Raw genomic sequence first — 20587 nt, forward strand, 5'->3', positions numbered from 1 at the left:
ATAGCGCTGCAGAGAGAAGAGATCCTGGTAGCCTATTCCTCCTGCAGTGAAATTGTGGAAGGTTGGGCGCTGAGGGATGAGGGAGCTCATCTTCCTGGCTGCATCCATCCAGAGTGGAGTTTCTGGAGTAGAGTTTCCATCACATGGAGCGGGGGGTGGGGGATGGAAACACGATGTGTCTCAAACGCCACCGACTCGCTGTTCTTACTGAGCCATTAATGATCTTCTTGAACGGCTGTTTCTCCATGTGCTCTGTGCCCTTAGAACAATTTCCAGAGACTTTAAACAGTTGATTTTAAGTATCTCTCATTAGTTAAACCACTGTTTCCCTGGGGAGAGGGTCCACCAAGCTCCTCGCACCACCATTCTGGGAGTGACATCTGTTTAATTTTTGGCGGATTAGGATAGGAGATTCAGCTCAGAGAAGATGATCCCACTGCTTTGTGTCCCCCTCCTCCTGGATGAGACCAGAGTCCTCCCCCTACTTACAGCGGAGACAACCAACCCTGAGACCTGCCTCCCTGCCCCTACAGAGCAGCAGACACAGGAAGGCAGAGGAGACCTCCTGACGTTCATCACACAGCTGAGGACTTGGCATTGGTGGGACCCCGGAGGGCACCCAGAGCAGATCACTTCTGTGGGGCAGGTGGCCAATCGCAGGAAAAGGGGAGCAGTGGGAGGGAGAAGGGATATGGCTTGGGGACCCTCAGGTTTCCCCCCAACACACGGACAGAGCAAGGAAATGGGGTGGCAGGACAGAGGTCTCAGAGCCAGGGCCCCTGCCGGATATAAATGGCTTCCCCATGGATGCTCATTAAATCGTATTTTACTAGCATGAAAGACACTCTTTCCCGAAGCCTGCCCCGTTGAGATGGAATGGTTTATTTAAACCAGATGTAAAGAGTAGAAAGAGACAGATTACAAACCCCATGGGTCCATTGGCCTCAGAGACGGGAAGTCTGCCCATTCCCCCAGGTTTTCCTGGTCCTAATCTCCTCTGAGAGCTGAAGGTTCTTGCTGGTGTCCCCTAACTGCTCCAGGGACACTGTCAGCTCATGGCATCGTGTTGTAGACCCTATAGTTGTCCTTCTGTGTGATGTGCAGCTTCCAGGGAAAGAGACGCTTCTGGGAGGGGAGGCCACGAGCCTTCCGTACCATAAGCACCACGTCCTCATCCGACAGCAACCGAACCAGATCCCCCTCAGCGTCCCGGTAATTCAGGGCGATGTCCTCCCTCTGGAACTCCCGCCTGCATGGGAAAAGTCAGGTATAATCAAAGGGCCTAAGCATGGGGTAGGGGTAGGAAGAGGGGGTAAAAAAGTTTTATGTCCTGAAGCCAGGAGTGAGAAAAGGTCAGAGCCTGACACAAGCCTGCGTCATCCAAATAATCCAACCTCCCATTGTACAGATGCGGATATCAAGGCCTAAAAGGGAGAAGAGGCTGGGTGTGGTGGCTCACACCTGTAATTCCAGCATTTTGGGAGGCCGAGGTGGGCAGATCACCTGAGGTCAGGAGTTCAAGACCAGCCTGGCCAACATGATGAAACCCTGTCTCTACTAAAAATACAAAAATAAGCTGGACGTGGTGGCATGCACCTGTGATCCCAGCTACTCAGGAGGCTGAGGTAGGAGAATCACTTGAACCCGGGAGGCAGAGGTTGCAGTGAGCTGAGATTGCACCACTGCATTCCAGCCTGGGCAACAGAGTGAGACTCCATCTTAAAAAAAAAAAGAGAAGAGACTTTCACAGGAAATTAGTGGCACAGCCTGAAGTGTCTTGTGCATAAATGTGCTAAAAGCTTAAGAGTTGTGAAGAACAGTAGGTTTGACTGGGCACAGAGTAGGGCCATATAAAGCCTCAGAGAGAAACCTGTGTGAGGCTATTGAGAACCTTGTAAGGACAGGAACTGTCTGGCCTGGGTGCAGGAAGATGCGCATCCTTCTACTTAGCTGGTGTACATAGAAATTGATCTGAACTTTCTACCAGTAGTTTGACAACGTGGGCCAGAAGGCTGTGAGACTTGCAAATGCTTTAATCCCCAAATCTACTTCTTGAGCATCATTGCAAGGAAATGATCAGATAAGTCATCAAATAGGTGAACTAAGATGGTCTGTACAACGTTGTTTAGAGTAGTAAAAAAGTAGAAGAAATCCTAAGAGGCCAGCAAAAGCACATGGCCATATTAATGATGTAGGCACAGAAAGGTTTTGTGCAGCCAAAGTAACTGGTGTGTGTGCACGTGTGCGGGGTGTAAGTACTGAAGAAATCTGAGTGTATGTCACATAACGAGGGGGGTAAAAACATGAGGTGATTTCACTTCTTCGTATCTTTCTGACATGGTTACTGACATTTATGTATGTGTGTGTGTGTGTGTGTGTGTGTGTGTGTGTGTGTGTATATACATATAATGAGTTGGTACAAGTTTTACAGTCAGAAATTTAACAGTGTGATTACCGTTCTGTAAAATAACTGTCCAGCAATGTCCTGGACCTGGGGCGGGTAGTGAGTCCCTGAGGGTGGATGGCTCAAGTCCAAGGCTTTTAGGCAGAGAGACTTTAGCTCCAGCTGCAGATCTGGATCTAAACCCACAACTTGTGTGAGCTCAGCCAAGTCCCCTAACCTCTCTGCGGCTTCCCCACTCGTCTCTAAAGTGAGGAGATGCCACCTAACCTGTAGGGTTGGGCTGTGGATAAAACGAGAAGACAAAGTACATGGAAAACCCCAGCCCCCTCATACTAGTGCTTAACATTTCTCCCTGCGCTCTCTTCTCCAGAGTGTCTGACTCCCCAGCCCCATTCCCAGTCCCTCACCTCGTGAGCTCCAGCAGGTCTTTGAATAGGGGAGTGCTGCTAAGATCTTCCTCCACCGCGATGTCCCTAAGGGGGTGATAGGCTGGGGTAAGGAGGCATCAGGCTAGAAGTGGGTTGTGTGGTGGGGAAAAGAGGAATGAGGCTGGCCAGGCCACCCTGGACGTTGATGTCTTGTTACAGCATTGTGGCTCATCTGGGAGCCACTGGGGGCTTTGGAGTGGGAGAGGGACCCAAGAGAGGGTGATACAAGAGGTGGTGGTGGTAGGGATGGCAGGAAGGCTGGACCGGCCCCTCCCTCCCAGGCCACAAACTTGACGGTGCTGATGGTGTCTTCGTAGTAGTAGCAGCGCAGCCAGTTGGTGGGGTCATCCTCCTCAGGGAAGTCTTTGAGGATCTTCACGAAGGAGAGAGGGAAGATGCCTGTGGCTCCCCGGACAGTGCCCTGCAGAGGAAGAGAAGGGATGCCAGGCTGGTGAGAGGAGAGGCAGCAGAGCCACGCCTCGGAGCCCTCAGCCCCGTTCTAATGATGGGGAAAGGCAGACGAGGTCCTGGTCTTCTTCTGTAGAGGGAGGAGAGAAGGCGAGGAAGTTCACTGAGCTGGTCACTTCTAAGAAGGCTTATATTTGGGTTTTACAATATGTCAGGGTCTGGATTTATATAGAAAGCTGCTTTTGTCTCATTCATTCACTCATTCATTCAACAAAGACTTCTTGAGAACCAGCCACTTGACAGGCTCTGGACTCTCAAAATAGATGAAAGTCCTTGGGCCTGGCGCAGTGGCTCATACCTGTAATCCCAGCACTTTGGGAGGCTGAGGCTGGCGGATCACCTGAGGTCAGGAGTTCAAGACCAGCCTGGCCAACTTGGCAAAACCCCGTCTCTACTAAACATATAAAAATTAGCCGAGCATGTTGGCGCATGCCTATAATCCCAACTACTCGGGAGGCTGAGGTGGGAGAATCACTTGAACCCGCAGGGTGGAGGTTGCAACGAGCCAAGATCGCGCCATTGCACTCCAGCCTGGGTAACAAGAGTGAAACTTTGTCTCAAAAATAATAATAATAATAATAATAAATAAGTCCTTGCCCCCACAGAGTTTCCAGTACGATGGGGAATGACAGGGTGTGCGTGCTGTGAACAATGACCTACCCAATGAGTCCGATGGTGGCAAGTGTTACAGACGAAAATAGAACATGGAAGGAAGAGGATGAGGGATGAGGAAGGCCCTGCTGATGATCCCACTCATTCATTCATCAGATACAGTTGTGCCTCTGCTCTAGACCAAGTAGCCACAAATCAGACCCAGACCCGGCCACGGCCTGGGCTTTGGGCACGTGTTCTGTTCATCTTCACAACAACCCTATAGAAGATGGATTATTTACATGCCATTTTGCAAACATATTAACCAAGGTTCAAGGTGGTTCCTTCCCTGCCCCTGAGGCCAGAAGTTAGTTAGCGAACTGATAAGTAGGACTTTCCGGAAAACAGGAAGGCAATACATGTTTTCTATTTCTGGAAAGTGACCCAGAGATACTCCTCAGGCAGCTGTAAGAGCCCTGAATTCCTGAGATGGAGATCTACGATCAGGGTAAAATGGAAACTGCTAAACTGGCTAAACCAGTGACTACTACTAGCTCCTCTCCAGGGCCTGGATACCAGGGACCCAACCCAACTCTTAGAGGTCCTGGGACCCCCGGGAGCTGACCGTGCCTCTGGGTCTGTCCCGGAACCTCCTTCAGGCACTCCCCACAGGACCACTAAGTCTGAAGACAGGACCTAATACGAAAGGCTGGCCCCAGGCCCAGGCCCAACACAGCCACTTCCCACCTCCACTCACTGAGTGAGAACGGAGCCCTTCTGTGGGCCACGCTGGGACAAAGCAGTGACTGGGAAAGGCCCTGGCTTTGAAGTTTCATTTAGGTCTCCTAATGACCCTAGTACCTGGCCAGGCGCCACACATTCAGGCTCTGGGGCGAGCCTTGGCCATCTACTACCTCCTTTACCCCTTCCAGGAAGCCGATGAAGAAACATTTACAGAAAAGGAAACCACAAATTTGAGCAAGTTTCCAAAGGTCCACAAAGCTAGTGAAAAACAGAGCTAGGAAATGGCCCAAACAGGCTGACTCTGAGTTCGCGCTCTTCATCAGCAGCTTTTATTGCTGCAGGCAGGGTGTGGACTGTTGTCCCATATTACACAAGTGGCTGTGATTTCGCTGCTCAGGAGCAAATTATCTGGACAGCCATGTGGTTGCTGCAACTTAGCAGTGCTGCTGGCATCTAGTGGAGAGGCCAGGGATGTTGCTGAACACCCTGCAATGCTCAGGACAACCCCACAAGGGACCATCTGGCCCCAATGTCAATAGTGCCCCTGCTGAGACACCCATTGCAGACCAAGAAACTAAACTCAGTAGGTGAACTTACTTGCCCTAAGCAGCCCATTTTTCAGGGTCAGAACCAAAGACAAGTGCATGAGCTCCAGAATGTTCTGCTCCCACCGGACATCTGCCTCCCCAAAGGCTGTGTTCCCGCAGGCTCCCCAACCTGCCTGGATCTCCAGGACTAACCTCAGATTGCCTCTCTTCCTTGAGGCCTTCTGAGATGGTCCTCAGTCTCTGAAGCACACAATGCTTGAGGCAACCTCACCTCCAGCCTCACCTCTAATCTCAGCCTAACCTTACCTGCATTCTCACCTCCATCCTCACCTCCAATCTCACCTCCATCCTTATTCCCAACCTCATCTCCAACCTCATCTCTAACCCCACTTCCAACCTCACCTTCATCCTCGACTCCAAACTCACTCCCATCCTCACCTCTAATCTCACCTCCATCCTTACCTGCAAACTCAGCTTCCTCATCTCTATCCTCACCTCCATCTTTACCTCTAACCGCATCTCCAATCTCACTTCCATTCTCATTTCCATCTTCACCTCTAATCTCACCTCCAATCTCACCTCCACCCTCACCTCCAATCTCACCTCCATGCTCACCTCCATCCTCACCTCCAATCTCACCTCCATCCTCACCTCCAATCTCACCTCCATCCTCACCTCTAACCTTACTCCCAATCTCACCTCTATCTTCACTTCCACCCTTACCTCCATCCTCACCTTCACCCTCATCTCCATCCTCACCTCCAGCCTCATCTCCACCCTTACCTCCATCCTCACCTTCACCCTCATCTCCATCCTCACCTCCAGCCTCATCTCCACACTCACCTTCCTCACCTCCAGCCTCATCTCCACCCTCACCTTCCTCACCTCCAATCTCACCTCCACCCTCACCTTCATCCTCACCTCCAATCTCACCTCCACCCTCACTTCCATCTTCACCTTTAATTTCACCTCCAACCTCACCTCCAATCTCACCTCCATCCTCACTTCTGAACTCACCTCCAGCCAGTCTTTGTTGATCCGACTGAGGAGGAAGATCACATCTCCGGCTTTGAAATTCAGCTCCAGTTTGCTGTTTCCAGTGAAGTCAAATAGAGCCTGAGGAGAAGCGTGCAGTAAGGAGGGAAGGAGAAAACACTCACTGAGTTCCTACAGAAGTGCCCTACATACTTTAGTCTCCCATTTTATAGATGTAGAAACTGAGGCTTGGGGAGAATAAGCGACTTGTCTGAGGCCACTCATTTTTTAGTGGAGGAGCTGGGAATTGAACCCAGGTCTCCCTGACTCTAGGTTGGGTGCTCCTTCCAGACCTGGTGGGGGTGAGCACACACGGAAGGGTTCGAACTCTCTGGGCTGAGCACCTACCCTGGTCCCCAGGCTTCATCGCAGGCTGGGCCTTGTCTGAGTCATCTCTGCAGGTTCCATGCCTAAGGCAGGGCCGACTCAGAGGAGGCTCAGGCAAACTGACCGGAGGAGCGTACGGATGGAAGCGTTCCCCTCTGGCTCCGCACGCTGGTCACATTCCCTCCCCTTAGCTGGGCTCTGGGATGCCCAGTGGCAGAGGCTGAAGCTGTAACCCCTTCCTTCCTCCAGGGGCTCAGCGCTCTCCCAGGCACATAGCAGTGCCCAGCAGGAGAGGCCCAGTGGCTGGCAGGGGGGCCAAGGCCGATGCCCAAAGTGTGAGAGCCTGGCCAGCACGGGGGTGGGGGCTACCTCTGCTCTCGGAGCTGCCATGCGGTCAACGCTGTTACCTTGTGGGGACACGCTTTTGCTGTGGAGAGAGAAGAGGGGCTTGTTAGCCGTGTGATTCTCTCAGGGCCCAGCTTCCTGCTTCTGTGTCCAGAGGAGCCCCTTGCAAGGAGCGAGGAAGGCGGGGGAGAGAGAAGATGCTGAAATGTGGCTGCAATTCCTCCTCCAGGTGGGCACACTTGTCCCCAAATCTTCACAACCACTTTGGAGGTAGGGTTGTTCTCCCTTCTTTATGGACCAGGAAGCCAGGCTCAGAAAGCAGGTGGGGAAGGGGATATATGCTCATTCCATGCCTTTCACTTGCCAAAGTGTTCAGATTTGTTCGTTTCTCTGCTCCCTACAACCAAGTTCTGATGTAAATGTGACCGTTGTAATTTTTCAGCGGAGGGAAACTGAAGGTTGGAGAGGTGAAGTGCCTTGCTCTGGGGCCCGTGGCTGCCACGTGGCATAGCTGGAATTAAGACACACCTGACTGTGTGCACAAGGGAGATGCCAGACATGGAGAGGACTCTCGGAGACATTGGTGAGAGGAAGCGGAGAGAGGAGCTGGTGGGGAGCTCAGGAGTTCCCTCCTGCTTTTTCCAGAATTCTTAGTAGCAGCAACCTGGGCTTTGGAAGTCAACCAGTCTGAGTGGCTGAATTTTTGGTGGGAGGGATGGGATTTTTGGAATAAGGGAGGAGCAGTGTGCCCTGGAGGCCAGCGTGATACAACCAGAGCCACAGCTGGCCCCATGGAGCTCCAACACACCAGGAGAAGGCATTCCCAGAGCTGCTCAGAGAATGTTTGTGGATAAGGCAGCTCTTCCCTCCTCTCTGCCCTCAATAATTTCCAGGCACCTAGAGCTTCTGGGTCATCCCCAGTGGTTTCTGTGGCACCAGACTCTCCAGAGTCAATATCCCAGTCCTTGTCTTCCAGTCCTTATGATCACATTGAAAGGCACACACCCTCTGTCCCTCCAAACCTGAACACTACTTTCTAAACCCATTGAATAAACGAAATCACCCTGGAGTGTCCAGGGATATGGCTGATCTGTATTTTCCTTCTCTCCTTTCGGGAAAAAGAGATGCTTTTCCAGCAGGGACCCAGGGCTCTGGCCATGTGGAAGCCCAGGGGCTGGTCACTTACACTTTCCGGGTGCGCGGGCGGAGCCGGCGGAGTGCCTGGGGCACCTGCTCTGAGTCATAGGGTGACTGGTAAAAGAAGATCCGGACGTCCTCATCCATCAGCACCCAGACTGGCAGGCTGAGCAGGCTCTGTGTGGGTGAGACAGCAGAACCAGTGGGGTAGTCAGCAGAAGGATCTGGACACCCCAGCCCGGATGTCCCATCCCCGAGCCCTGACATCAGGCCTCCTCTCTTTACTAATGCATGTTGCCTGATAACAGAAACACGTTGTTTAAAAAAATAAGAAAACTCAGCATGCTGAAGGTAACACTTCCCAAGCTCTGCTCCTGGGTCCAAGGTCAGGAGAGGGACCAGGGGCTTGAGAAGAGTCCCTTCAGAAAAGACTTAAAGTTCTCCAGAAACAGCAATAATGGAGATGACAAGTAACATGATCTGGTGGTGACTTCACCAGGTGGGTATCACATGCATGCCCTTGCTCCATCTCGTGGCATCCCATGAGTTAGGATCAGAGAGGTGAAGGGATCTGCCCAAGACCACATGGCCTAGCAGGGGACAGAGCTGGGGCACCCAGAGCCGTCTGTCACTAAAGGCTACCCAAAGCTCAAGGTGAGACAACAGTCGGCGGGGGTGGGGGCTCCCAAAATAACCCAAATTAACAACAGTTGGTGGTATTATAGCCTACAAAATGCTTCCTGATACTTTATCTCATATCATAGTTAGGGAAACTGAGGCTTGGAGAGGGAAGTACCTGGCCCAGAAGAGCAAAGCTAAGTGGCAGGAACCAGACTTGAGCCCTAGTGTCCTTGTTTCATCCAAGTTGGTTACACCCACCACGATGCAAAGACCTTTAAGTTGTGAGGACGCGAGCACCGAGCGCCTGGCGGGGTCATCTCACCAAACTCCAAGCACACAGGTCTGGGGACACTGAGGTTGGCTTTGGGTACTGAGGCTCCAGAGGCACCCAGAGCCCTACAGAGGATCCCATGGGGGCAGCAGGTTGAGGTGGGGTCGGGGAACTTTGTCCGAGAGGAACTGGCGATGCAGAGTCGGGAAAAGGCTGTCATATGGGCACAGCCTGGGAGATGTTTCAGGAGCCAGGGGCTCCTGGGATCGAATCTCAGCTCTTCCTGTCACCAGCTATGTGGCTTTGGGCAAACCTGGCTCCAGATGGTCATTAATAAAATGGGGACAATAATAGCCTCTCCCTCGTGGGATTGTGTGGGAATTAAATAAGTAAATACATGCGTAATCCTTAGAACAGGCATATAACAGGTGCCCACCAAAGTTAGATATCATCATGGTTACTGTCATTTTCATTACAATGAGGCACAGTGGGTAAGAGCTGAAACCCCGGGGTCACAGAGATGTGAGTTCAAATCTCATCCTACCTACCTAACTTCTCTGTGACACTTAACTCACAAGTTACTGGGAAATTAAATAAGATTATTCATGTATCCATAAACGTGTATCAAGAGCTTTCCAGTTGCCAGTCAAAGCTCTTCACGTAGTTCCAGGCAATTGTCATTATCACGTGATTCACATTCTTCATGACGGCAGGGTGAGACCAGTGGGTAGGACTTACGGAGAGTTGGGCTTTTCTCATAGCTGCCCAACAACGGGACAAGCAGCCTGGGTCAGGGCAGAGTGGTAGTGAGCTCCCCGTCTCTGAGGGTATGCAAGCACAGGATGGGGTGGCCGTGGCAGAGATTCCTGCATTGAATGGTCTCTGACTTCCAGGAACCCAATCGGACACAAAGAGGCAGAGATGGATCCTCTGGGCTGCTGGTTGCTAAGACCAGGTGTGGAATGAGGAGCCCCAGTTCCCCAGCCTCACCTCCTACCTTCTCTTCCTCTTTTCCTCCCTCCCTCCAGAGCCCACTCCCCTATTCTAGCCCAGGGGGAGAAGGGTGGAGCCTCAGCCACCCTGAAGGAGCAGCTGGAGCCCACTCAGCTTCCCTCCCTCCCTCTTCCCTGCTCAGAGCCCAGGATTCCTGCAGCTACCTGCTCTCTCCTCCTTCCTCCCACCTCCTCTGCCCTCCATCTGCTCCCTTCCTCCATCAAGAGTCAAGATCTCTCACATTCTGGAAGCAGGTTCACAGTTTACAAAGCACTTTCTCATCCTGTTCTCAACAGATTCCAACTTCACTCCTGTGATACTAGAGGACACTGCCCCATTTCACAAGTGTGAAAACCAAGGCCTAGAGAGGATGGGCAACTCACCCCAAATCACCCAGCCAGTCAATGTCAGAGTCAAGACTAAAGGACCCTATAGTCCAGTGCTCTTCAGTCGTGAGGACGCCTCTGGGCTGGGAAGAGGGCTTCCCTTGCCAGCTTCCTGAGGTCGCTATCAGGCCTCTAGTGATGGTGCACTCACTGCCACCTCAGGAGGAACACTGCCCCTTTCCTGGATGGCTCTGGCTGGTGGAAGTCCTTTCCGGACCACCTTGGCCTCTGCCTTTAAGATACTCTTTCCTCTATGCTCCCATCTCATAGAGATGCAGAGTTTGCAGGTCAGAGAATACACAAGGACCCCCAGCCAAGACCCGTGAGTGTAGCTAAAATCCAGCCCATGCTCAGGTGAGGGGGTGTGTTGTTCCAGAGGAGACCTTCTCTAGTTTGCACAAAGATGCTATATGAGCAACCTGCTTGGCCACGCCCCCATGATGGAGGCACACATATGTCTCCATGTGATCTTATGATCCACCTGTTGGCATTCCCATGGGACAGTGGGTACCTTGGGGGCAGGCTCTGTATGGAATTCACCTTTGTATCTTAACACCTGGCAGAGACATTTACCTGTGGGCTTAGAGCATTAAACGAAGACTTGTCAATTCCAAGTGTGGCTCCTGTACCTTCTCCATTGCTCCTGCTCCTATCCCTGGAACCCTAAGGACGCATCCTGTTTTTCTCCCCAGACCAGGCCTTTAGGGATTGAAGATGGGGCCATCAGAGCCAGAGAGCCAGCTCCAGTTCCCAAAGCCATACACAGGGATGGTACTTGGGCTCCCCCACCAACACTCCATGCCCTTCCACGTGCCAAGGTGGCAAGACCCACTGGTACCTTCATGTAGGCGTTGAGGGCAGGTATCCGCATCTCGGCGATCTCCTGTTTCACACCCACGTAGACTTTGGCTGAGAAGAGACAAACAGCTGTCCTAGGAGCCTGGCCCAACACGGCCCCGGGGTTCAGGGCTGCCCCTGCAGGCCAGGAACCCTGGCCAGAGCCCCTTCCCGATGGCTCAACATTCTTCCCTGTTATCATTTCACAGCGCTGAAATGGCCACTCTGGCACCACCCAACTTTCATCCTCTGAGTTGTGCTATCACCAGCTGATACTTTTCTTGTCTTATTTTTTATTTACTGCCTGTTCATCCAAACACACACACACACACACCACACACACACACACACACACACACGACTCTTAGTTCAAAGACAGCAGGATTTTCATCTGCTTGGCTCACAGCTGTACCCCCATCACCCAGGACAGTGGCAACACTGGTTGCACATTCAAGCTGCCCAAGGAGTTTGTAAATATCTCACTGTGTAGCACTTGCCCCAGAACAATTAAAAGAGAATCTCTAGGGGTGGGACTCAAGAACCAGGATTCTTTCCATCTCTCAAGGCACTTCCACATACCACCATAGTTAAGAACCATGGGTCTAGAATCATGCCCAGATGAATTAACATTTGCTGAGTGGATGAATGAACAATTCCTCAAGCTCAAGGCAGAGTGTTCTGGAGGAAAAGGAAATATCATGGACTACCAAGAGACAAATGTCTCCTCCAGGTGCCTTCAGGTGGGCGCACTGGTGGAACCATTCACCTAGAGAACCCCCACGAGGAAGCAAGCCTGAAACCTGCCTGGCTCCTGGTGTCTAGGAGGTGGACAGAGGTGGTGGTGGTGGCGGTAGGAGGCTCTGGGCTAGAGCTAGACATTTGGGAGTTAGGAGCAAGAAGGTGACAATTAAAGTCCCAGACATGGGTCAGTTTGCCAGGGTGAGTGTTTGGAATGAGAAGACAAGGCAGGGGACAGAGGATGTCCGCTCAGAGGATCCCCACCTTCCAAGGAGCAGCAGAGAAGGTTGATTCTGTAACAGAGAAGCTGAAGGAGTCTCTAGTAAGGTAGGAAGGGTACTGGGAGACGCTGGTGCCTCCGGAGGTTGGAGAAAGCTTAACAGAGGAAGGAGTGGGGTGCGAAGATGAGGCTTGGCACTGGTCATGGAAGCCAGAATCGATGGGTCATGGCTCACCTCACCAAGAAGAATTTCTGTGGAGTAGTCAGAGCTAAACCAAGCTGAGAGGATGGCCATGTCAAGGTGAGACAGTGCGCGAATGTGATTGCCAAAGGAAGAAGAAAGAGATCTTCGGGGGTCCTGTGGGCACGGAGGCTCAGGGAGGCTTGTTGTAAGAATGCTGTTTCACGGCTCAGGATTGTTTAAAGACAGAAGAGGGTTGAGGCTGTGGAGACGCTTAGCAGAGGAAGTTGGTATATCAAGGGAAAGATGAATATACAAGGAAAAGGAGGAATAGATTGTCAGGGGAAAGCCCCAAAAGAGAGAGGAGGGAAAGTAATGGAGCCTGAGAGGGGAGGCTGGCTTAGAGCAGGCAAGACTCCTGGGGGGAGCTTCAAGTTCCTTGGTGGGGCTGGATGAGAAGGAGCGGGGTCATATGCTGAGACAGAGAGACAGGGACAGAAAAAACAAGCTGGAGGTGGGGTTGGAGCCCTGAGGCTTGGGGAAGGGAGACAATGGTCCCTGTCTCTGGCCTGCAGGGCACGAAGAGCGCCACTGAGACCACCCCCTCATAACCCATTCGTGATGGGGTTTCCTCCCATGGGGCAGGTGCTAAGCAACTAAGGGCTTGGCGCTGTCCAAGGTGGATGTTAGGATCCAGCTGGGGAGGAAGGACGAGGAGACCAGGGGGCGAGGGGACTGTTTGTAAGCAGAGGTGTGAGGCTACCCAACTTCCTGGCAGGACAGGGGAAGAAGGAGAGCCACAGGGACGCTAGAAGCCAAGACTATGAAGTCAGAGGGCTGGTCTCATGGGAGGAAGCTGAGGGCAGGCAGGGAGGTGAGTCAGTGTGTTTAGGGACCAGACTGGGGGATTCCTGTCTCTAAGGACGGGAGACCGGGTGCTGACGTGCTCCAGACTGTGGCCTCCCGGTAGTGGACAGCAGGAGCGAGTGGCTACCACTGTCATCAGAGCTCCAGGGCTGTGAGGCTAGAGTGCTTGGGGTGGAAGCCACAATGTGAGGCAGGGGGAGCCGTGCGGGGAGGGCCTGGCAGTCCATGACTGCCGGGAGTGGGGGCTATAAACTACATGAACAGTTTTCACTGGGGTTGAGATCGAATCACGGAACAGTGTCAGGGGCCATGGAAGGAAGGAACGTCAGCAGCTCTGCAGTGGTAGGACAGGAGTAGCTGCCTACCTGGGAGTGTGGGCAGGGTACAGGCCAGGGCGCTGCTCTTGCTGTCTGGCCCAAAGCGCTCCTCCAGCTTGCTCTGCAAAGCATAGAACTGGCGGTAGCGGCGGTAGATGAGGTACTTGGATCCTCCTTTCGTCTTCACCTCAATGACGAAAACCTAAGGAGGACAGGGGTTGTGGGGAGGGCTCAGGGGCCAGGAGCAGAAGCCAAAAAAAAGGCAGAGGGGAAAAGGGGAGGAGGATAAGGATGCAGAAGGGTCTCTGGAGAAGGAGACCCGTGTCAAGTCAAAAGGCTGGTGCCCCAGAAGCAGACAAGCTTTGCTAAAAAACAAAAACAAAACAAAACAAACAAACTGGAAAAAGAGAGGAAGTGAGACCTAGTGTTAGAGGCAAGAGCCCTTGGAAATAGGCCAAACACGTACTCAGGCCCAAGAAATGAGGAGCCATGCCTTGGAGGTCGTGGTGCAGAGTGAACCTACCCCTGGCTGTGTTGCGGGTGCAGGATGCCCCCTCCATCTGTGTCTGAATATGACAGGGGTGTTGTGGGGGCAACACTAAAGTCCCTCACCCCCGACTCTCCAGGTGGAGGTTCAGAGGTCAAAGGACGCAATCAGGATTTCTCAACCTTAGTACCATGCTGGGGCCAGATAGCTCTTTACCGGGGACAGGGCTGTCCTGTGCATGGTGGGGAGTTTAGCAGCACCCTGGATTCTACCCACTAGATGTGAAATAGACCTGCCCCAAGATGCAATAATCAGAATCTCCCAGGGTAATGTCAAACGGGCAAAATTGGTCCTGTTGAGAGCCACTGAGATAGAAGTTAAGAGATCAGAGAATTGGAGGTTCAGAGGTCAGAGGACAAGGTTCAGAGGTCAGCTGGGTGGAAGTTCAGAGGTTCTAGGGTGAAGGTCCAGGAGTCTCTCTTACAAAGTGACTGGTGAAGCCTCTCTTCTCCTCGATGTCAGCGATGTTGGCTGAGATGGCAACATCATCCGGAAGCTGTTCAAAGTCACTGTGCGTAGCAGAGGAAAAGAAATCCTGGTTATCACCCTGATGTATTTTGTGGGCCCACCAGATATGAGGTAGAGTGCAAAGCAAACCAATGTTGTGGATCTAACATTCGTCTCTTAGCACCCTTTCCCAGGCCAGGTCCTGCCACTGACCCTGGGAATATGGAGACAAGAAGACACAGTCCAGGCCTTGAGTGTAGGAATAGGAGGCTGGTGGCCTTACTGAGTGTAGGAATGGGAAGCTGGTGGCCTTACTGAGTGTAGGAATGGGAAGCTGGCGGCCACGTTGAGTGTAGGAATGGGAAGCTGGCGGCCTTACTGAGTGTAGGAATGGGAAGCTGGCAGCCACGTTGAGTGTAGGAATGGGAAACTGGCAGCCACGTTGAGTGTAGGAATGGGAAACTGGCGGCCACGTTGAGTGTAGGAATGGGAAGCTGGCGGCCACGTTGAGTGTAGGAATGGGAAGCTGGCGGCCACGTTGAGTGTAGGAATGGGAAGCTGGCGGCCACGTTGAGTGTAGGAATGGGAAGCTGGCGGCCACGTTGAGTGTAGGAATGGGAAGCTGGCGGCCACGTTGAGTGTAGGAATGGGAAGCTGGCGGCCACGTTGAGTGTAGGAATGGGAAGCTGGCGGCCACGTTGAGTGTAGGAATGGGAAGCTGGCGGCCACGTTGAGTGTAGGAATGGGAAGCTGGTGGCCATGTTGAGTGTAGGAATGGGAAGCTGGCGGCCTTACTGGGTGTAGGAATGGGAAGCTGGTGGCCACATTGAGTGTAGGAATGGGAAACTGGCAGCCATGTTGAGTGTAGGAATGGGAAGCTGGCGGCCACGTTGAGTGCAGGAATGGAAAGCTGGCAGCCATATAGCAATAGCCAAATTATAGTCTAACACATTGCTGTCCATTGCACCATGATGGGTCTGAGCCAAACATCAGCATCCAGCTCCTGTTTTCCAGCCTCCCTTGCAGCTAGGAGCAATCATGTGACCTGTTCTGGCCAATGAGACCTAAGAGGAGGCCTGGTGCAGGGCCCTCACCAGAGTGCTCACATATCTTCACCTTTTTGAGGATTTCCCCAACCTGGGCACAGGGCAGTCTCTCTATGGGGCACTCCCCAGAGTGCTTGCTTTCCTGATCCCAAGGGATGAACAGGCTCAGCATGGTCTCCCCCTTTGAAAGCAGTCTTGAAGCAAGTGTGACATCCAGACCTACAGCAGCTATGTTGTCTCCATGAAGCAAGACATGAGAAAGGCCGAAGGAATCTCTGGGGTGCTAGTCCTGATGTCACTGGCCTACAGAACCAACTATGGCTTACCTCTGGACATTTTTTTTTTTTTTTTTTTTTTTTTGAGACAGAGTCTTGCTCTGTCCCACAGGCTGGAGTGCAGTGGTGTGAGCTCAGCTCACTGCAACCTCCGCCTCCCAGGTTGAAGTGATTCTCCTGCCTCAGTCTTCCAAGTAGCTGGGATTACGGGGCAAGCCACCACACCCAGATGAGTTTTGTATTTTTAGTAGAGACGGGGTTGCACCATGTTGGCCAGGCTGGTCTCAAACTCCCGACCTCAAGTGATCTGCCTACCTCAGCCTCCTGGAGCTTCTTGTTAGGTGACCAAATAATCCCCTGTTTGTTTAAGCCATCGTCAGTTCCTCCATTCCCTGCAGCCTAATGCATTTCCAACAGACACATTACCGATTTCTTGTTGTTCCTAAGTTATGATCGGGAGAGGCTGGGTACTGTTTGGATGTGGAGGTAGAAGAAAAGGCACTGTCAAGAGTGACACCCACACTTCTGGCCAGGATGGGGGGGCAGGGTGGATGGACTCAGTCTGGGGCATGCTAATTTGAGAGGCCTGTTGTATAGCTCAGGATCTCAGCATGGGAGGTCTCAGCTAAAAGGGGCGAGGTAGGAATAACCTTCTGCCTGTGGCTTGTGGCTGAGACCCCCGCTCCTGACACAGTGAAGAGCTATCAGGGAACAGAGGAGGGGTCTGAGAGGGACAGATAGGGGAAGAGGAAACAGACTTCCAAGGAGTGGGAGAAAGCGCAGCCAGAAGTCTCTGAGGGGTCACTGAGTTCAGTCACTTGGAGACAGACAAGGAAAAAACAAGAAGTAGCTATGATTCTTCTGGTGCAGCAAGTGGGAGATGGGATAGAGTGGCAGGGGCGGCAGTGGTGGGGGGATTGCAGAGGCTGCCAAGTCCCAGGCCCCAGAGCTGGCTGGGACCTCAGGAGTCTACACACCCTAGTCCCAGTCCACGCTGGACCCACATGACCTGGAATCTGAGGCTGCATCAGAACTCAGGGGGCTGCCACCCAGAGGTGACTCAGGGTAGCAGTGGGCAGGTAGTGGAAATCCCCCCGCCCAGCCCCACTCACTTTCTACACCTGCTCCCTTGGTGATACCCTTGGGAGAAGCTTCCTCCTCCGCTTCCTCCTCCACTTTCTCCCCTGAGGCTGTGCTTGTCCTGGGTAATTTCCTCTGCAGTATGATAAGGTAGGAAGGTGGGGGTGGGGGGCGCACAGGAAGGAACCTGAAGGGTAGAAACGGCCCTGAGCAGGGCGGCAGGCAGGTTGGATAATAAGAACGACAGCTACCTATTTCCTGAGGTCACCAGGTGCTCTTCTAAGACAATGTCACCTTTGTACAGATCAGGAGACTGAGGCACGGTAAGATTAGCCCAAGTAAAGTCGGGAAGCTGGGATTTGAGCCCAAGCAGTAGTAGTCTGGCTCCAGAGATCTGTTACCGAACACTGCCATACTGCCCCGCACTCTGAGCCTCCCGGCAACTTGCTGTGTGAACGTGAAAAAAAATCCCAGCCCTTCTCGGCCTGTGTCGCCATCTAAACTAATTATAATTTTAGCAAACCTGTATGTGGCACTGCCTGTGGGCCAGACACTGTTCTAAGCCCATTAAGACATATGGGCTTCTCAGATCTCACAGCTCCGAGAAAGGAAGGGGATGCTGGACACAAAATTCAAATGGGCATAGTGCTGGGAAGGAAAAGCACATGGCGTTTTGAACTATAACAGGAGCCTGACCATTATTATATTCCCTCAAAGAATCAATCACGCAGCAGACAGGAGAGATTGGGAGCAGGAGCTTTGTACTACGGAGGCTCATGTGCTGTCAGAGGGCGTCCTTGGGCTGAGGGTGGTCAAGGAGGGCTTCCCAGAAGAAGCAGCACCAGTGGTCAGCCGGGAAAAGCAGAGAGGAGTTGGTCACAGGACGGCATGAAAGGCCTTTCAGGCAGGGGGAACAGCAAGTGCAAAGGCCACAGCTGTGCAAGAGGGGCAAGTTCAGGGAACTGCAGGGAGCTGAGCACGGCTGGAGCACAGAGCGGGAGGCGGGACGTGATGAGAGACCAGCCGGAGAGACAGGCAGGGCCCGCTCATGAGGCGCCTTGATGCCTCGCAGACGCATTGGTAGATGCTCGAGGCACAGTCACAGCATTGGGGACAAGAAGATCAAGCTCCCTTGGGAAGATTCCTCCCTGTGCTCCGCTCCTTCCCTCCTCTGTAAAATGGGGACAGGAGAAGAACTTATGTCTCCAGGTGGTCCTGCAGTTCCATCTGTAACAAACACAGCCCTAAAATCCCCACAAGGGCAGGGACTCTGCTCACCCTACGTCCCAATGCCCAGAACAGAGCCCGGCATACAGTAGGTGCTCAGTACTGCTCAATACACGGCCACTACTCTTGTCTGCATTTATGGAGTTTTTTGATGGGCAGCATGAGAACGGCCTGGCTGCCTGCGGGGCAGGCAAGAAGAGCAGCAAACTCAACCGGAAGTCCCCCAGAGTATCTGCTCCCTTGGGGACCTCACCCAGGCCCTGCTGGGCCAGGACATTCTGCCTCAAGACACACTCGTGTAGTTCACGGACTTTGGAGCCTGGCTTGGGGGAGGCTTTGAAGCCTGACCCAGGGGAGGCTGAGGTTGGAAGAATCCTTGGAGGGCAGCCAGGGCAGCTTTTCTGGCACCTGGCACACAGTAGGTGCTCAAAGCATGTCTGTTGGAACCGAACTTGCCACCCCTGAGGCAGCCCTCCCCATCTTTGGATGTCTCGCCTTGGGGTTCTAGAAAGTCCTGCTGCGCGAACCTGTGCCCTCTCCTCGTACTCTCTGCTTTGACCTCAAGCAGAACAATCCAGGCTCACTTTCAGATAAGGCCTTCGAGGTACAGGAAGACCCGTGCCCCCAGTACCTGGCTCAAGGCCTCATGAAAAGCAGTCCCTCCCCGTCTGAGGGCGAAGGCAGCTGAAAGGGGACAGGGAGCAGGGGAGGGAGCACACAGTGCTGCTGGCCAGCTCTTAGCGTCATCCCCTGAACCCTGTACCCCAGAAAGCAGGAAGTGCCCAAGCCTCAAACAGCTGCTGTTTCCGGAAGGTTCGAGTTTGCGTGCGGCTGGGTCCGCCAGGAGCATGTGTGGGGAGGAAGGAATTGAGGTCGGAGAGCCTTACCCAGCTCCTGCACCCTGCTCTGAGGCTCAGGAAGGCCACGCGGGCTCCCCTCTAAGCATTTGTTTCTGCTGCCCTTGCCCCCACACACCCCTCAGGTTCTACTTCCAGCCCCTGGCCCCACCGTGGGCCTTCTGTTCCCCGCGTAGGCCCACACCAGCCTGGCCTGTCTCTGGTGACCCCGAGTGGCCTCCACCTAGGTAACAGGGGTTACCTGCTATTCCAGTCCAGGGGGTGCAGGGACCAGGCTCTGTGTCCTCAGGGCCCCTGTAGCTCAGAGCGCAGGCCTAGCTACTAAGGAAGAATTCTGAAAACACTTCCCAAGCGACGAGGCTAGACGCTGGTGAGGCTGTGCTCCAAGCCCCAGCCTTGCCAGTCACTCTCTGTGACCCTGAGTAAGTCTCTTATCCTCCCTGGGCCTCAGATTTCTAAATTGTACAATGGCAAGTTTGGACTAGAAGAATCTAAGACATTTTTCACCTCAAAGATCCATCCATTCATTCATTTATTCATTAATTTAGCAACATTTATTGAGCCCTTGGTCCTGGTGCTCAACAAGGATGAGCTACCTTCTAGGGATACAGCAGTGATCAAGACAGACAAAGCGTCTCATGGAGCTTGCTTCTCATGCGGGAGCCAATGATAAAGAAAAAAATAATAAATGAGCATGTAATATTATTCCAGTAATATAAGAACTAGGCAGAAAAGGGAAATAGGGCAAAGGGTCAGATAGCAATGAGGTAAAGGCCGTCAGGAAGGCTTCTCAGAGGAGGTGACATTTGAGGCAAGCCCTGATTAGAGGAAGAACAAGCCAGATTCTGTGAATTCTGTTTGCATAGAAGATGAAAAGTCATTGCTGATCCCCATGTGAGGCAAAGGGCCCCAGTCTGGGACCCAGGACACCTGCATTTCTCTCCAGACACGGCCAGTCACTCATTGTGTGACCGTGGGCAAGTCACTCCCACTCTTGGAGCCTCGGTGTTCTCATTTGTGTCTGAGGGTGGTGAGCCACAGCTCAAAGTTTCCTTAAAGCAGTTCTGAGAGGCTGCATTTCTGAGTATTTGGGTTCTGACTCAACCCCAGCCTCTCATGTTGATCAGGGACTGCAGAAGGTCTGGCCTTTTTCCCCAAGGCCTATCAGGAGCAGTGAGAAGGCCCGGGGGCGGCCACACCCCGGCACTCACCTCTCGGCCCGCAGCTGCTGGGCCACAGCCATGGTGGGCGATGGTCCCAGGGAGCAGGTGGAGAGTCTCGCCCAGCCAGTCCCAGGCTGAGTTCACCTCTCACTTCCTCCAGCCACCCTGTGTCTCGTCTCAGCCTGCGGTCCTGGGAGTCCCCAAGAGCTGCCTTTGGGGAGGCTCAGGCCTGCTTCTCTCCACTCTGGCAGAGGCTCCTCCTCCAGGCTTTCTGGGCCTAGCCTGTGACCCGCACTTCCTCTTACCTCACCTCCCAGCTGTACAGAAATTAAGGAAGTGGACCCTCGGGTGCCAGGTTTGCAGGAATCCACTTCCTTGATGCCAGTCCTTGGCACTAAGCCTCAGTTGGGTATCAGAAGCCTTGCTCCGTCAGAGATGGGGTCCCAGCCATCAGGGGGTCTTGTGACCTTGGGGAGTCACTTCTCAT

General features: G+C 53.0%; 1 protein-coding gene across 1 annotated transcript; it reads right to left on the reverse strand.

Moving 5' to 3' along the window:
- Positions 1-866: 866 nt before the first annotated feature.
- Positions 867-20373, reverse strand: NCF4 (neutrophil cytosolic factor 4). Its single transcript, XM_007975666.3, has 10 exons — positions 20149-20373; positions 14430-14514; positions 13507-13660; positions 11137-11207; positions 8077-8204; positions 6915-6972; positions 6201-6299; positions 3123-3253; positions 2812-2877; positions 867-1249 (listed from the first exon to the last, which is right to left on the reverse strand). Exons 1-10 carry the CDS (start codon positions 20178-20180, stop codon positions 1054-1056), a joined length of 1020 nt encoding a protein of 339 aa, XP_007973857.1. The 5' UTR covers positions 20181-20373; the 3' UTR covers positions 867-1053.
- Between the last annotated feature and the right edge of the window lie 214 nt (positions 20374-20587).

Source organism: Chlorocebus sabaeus, chromosome 19 (assembly GCF_047675955.1).
Source record: "Chlorocebus sabaeus isolate Y175 chromosome 19, mChlSab1.0.hap1, whole genome shotgun sequence".
NCBI classification, from domain to species: domain Eukaryota; kingdom Metazoa; phylum Chordata; class Mammalia; order Primates; family Cercopithecidae; genus Chlorocebus; species Chlorocebus sabaeus.

Coding starts and splice junctions, on each gene's coding strand:
- NCF4 (XM_007975666.3), bottom strand. CDS start 20,180: ATGGCTGTGGCCCAGCAGCTGCGGGCCGAGAG. Junction 8,205..11,136: donor CCCTCAACGCCTACATGAAG/GTACCAGTGGGT, acceptor TCACCCACACAG/AGCCTGCTCAGCCTGCCAGT. Junction 3,254..6,200: donor TCAACAAAGACTGGCTGGAG/GTGAGTTCAGAA, acceptor CTTCCTCTGCAG/GGCACTGTCCGGGGAGCCAC.